General features: G+C 36.4%; 1 protein-coding gene across 1 annotated transcript; it reads right to left on the minus strand.

Moving 5' to 3' along the window:
• Positions 1 to 351: 351 nt before the first annotated feature.
• LOC114185849 (trypsin inhibitor DE-3-like) lies at positions 352 to 1,086 on the minus strand. Its single transcript, XM_028073787.1, has one exon. It carries the CDS (start codon positions 1,026 to 1,028, stop codon positions 426 to 428), a length of 603 nt encoding a protein of 200 aa, XP_027929588.1. The 5' UTR covers positions 1,029 to 1,086; the 3' UTR covers positions 352 to 425.
• Between the last annotated feature and the right edge of the window lie 319 nt (positions 1,087 to 1,405).

Genomic DNA, 1,405 nt, shown 5'->3' on the forward strand with positions numbered 1-1,405 from the left:
AGTAAGGTAATTTGTAAATTTTATCAATATTTTATTATACGAGAGTTTTAAGAGTAGTGATGGATTGACACTACTATTTACTTTACCCTACAACTTAATTAATTAACATTTTAATAATAAATATAGTTATACACAATACATATATTTTATTAAAATAGTAGTTGTATTAATACATTTAATAATTGTGTGATGATTTATTTTTTAAATTATTAATGTATATGAAGAAAAGTTTGTAAAACGTATGCTTTCTCATTTTAGACACTGTTTTTGTCTTGATGGAAAGAAAGAGGTAATGCAAACCAAAGGCTTTAGAGTGAAAGGATAAAGTTGTCTATGGTGGTCCTACACATGTGAACGTGTGAAAAACCAGATAGTGGTTATTTTATTTAGCCATGCATTAGTTTATTACACCCAAAGCATATAGTTTAATACAAGGAGAAAGTGCGCGATTGCTCATGCTTAGCAGATGTTGGTAGAACTTGCTCAAGATGAAACACGTATGGCTCGTCCTGAGTGACAGCCAAAACCCAGTTCTCATTCCTAACAACTGCCACATTACCGCAGAAGACGCCTTTGCAGAACGAAAGCTTATACCTGTTGGTTTCAGCTTCAGCCTTTTTAATAACGAAGGTACCTGGGACTGTATGTGGGTAGCCTTGAACTTTAACAAGGGTTCCTTCAGGCAGACCCTCAACAACGGTCCACTCACGATTAGTATGTTCGAAGCTAAGGGTCACCTGACCTTCAGGGAGAAATTCTGTACGGATTGGGGATGAAATAATAATTGGAAGCCCTATATCGCCCTTGAAGGGAGATTGCACAACAGACAGAGGGATAGATTCGTTATCCGTTTTGAGTGCTCGAATTCCCCCGCCGGGGGCTCCTATACGTGCCGGCAATATATAGAATATGCCACCATTTTTAACGATGTTACCATTCCCGTCCGTGACAGGTTGAGCAGTGGTTGAAGGAGGGTAGAAGGTTAGGGCAGAAAAAAGGAAGAGAGCAAAAAGCGTTGCACTCGCCATTTCTTTGACTGGCTATGAAACAGATTAAGGTTTTTCTCTTCTTTGTTCAATTCAGTTGTGTGAATAAGCGAAGCTAGGAGAATCCATTTATAGAGCTACGTCCTGATGATAAGTTCAACTCTTTTGTGATGGGAATGAATAAAATATCGTAAAACTTTTAAACATGTGAAAAAGATGAAATAAAATATATGTTTCGATTTTCTGTACAATAAGTTTCTTAAGATGAAATAACGTTGTCTCTTATTTATTCAGTTCAGTTGTGTGAATAAGCCAACATGGGATAATCAATTTGTCGAGCTACCCGATGGTGTTAAGATGAATGGACAGAAATAATTAAAAAAATCCTAGGGCTTAATATCGTAGAAGTTTTAAACATG

Source organism: Vigna unguiculata, chromosome 5 (assembly GCF_004118075.2).
Source record: "Vigna unguiculata cultivar IT97K-499-35 chromosome 5, ASM411807v1, whole genome shotgun sequence".
In the NCBI taxonomy this organism is placed as follows: domain Eukaryota; kingdom Viridiplantae; phylum Streptophyta; class Magnoliopsida; order Fabales; family Fabaceae; genus Vigna; species Vigna unguiculata.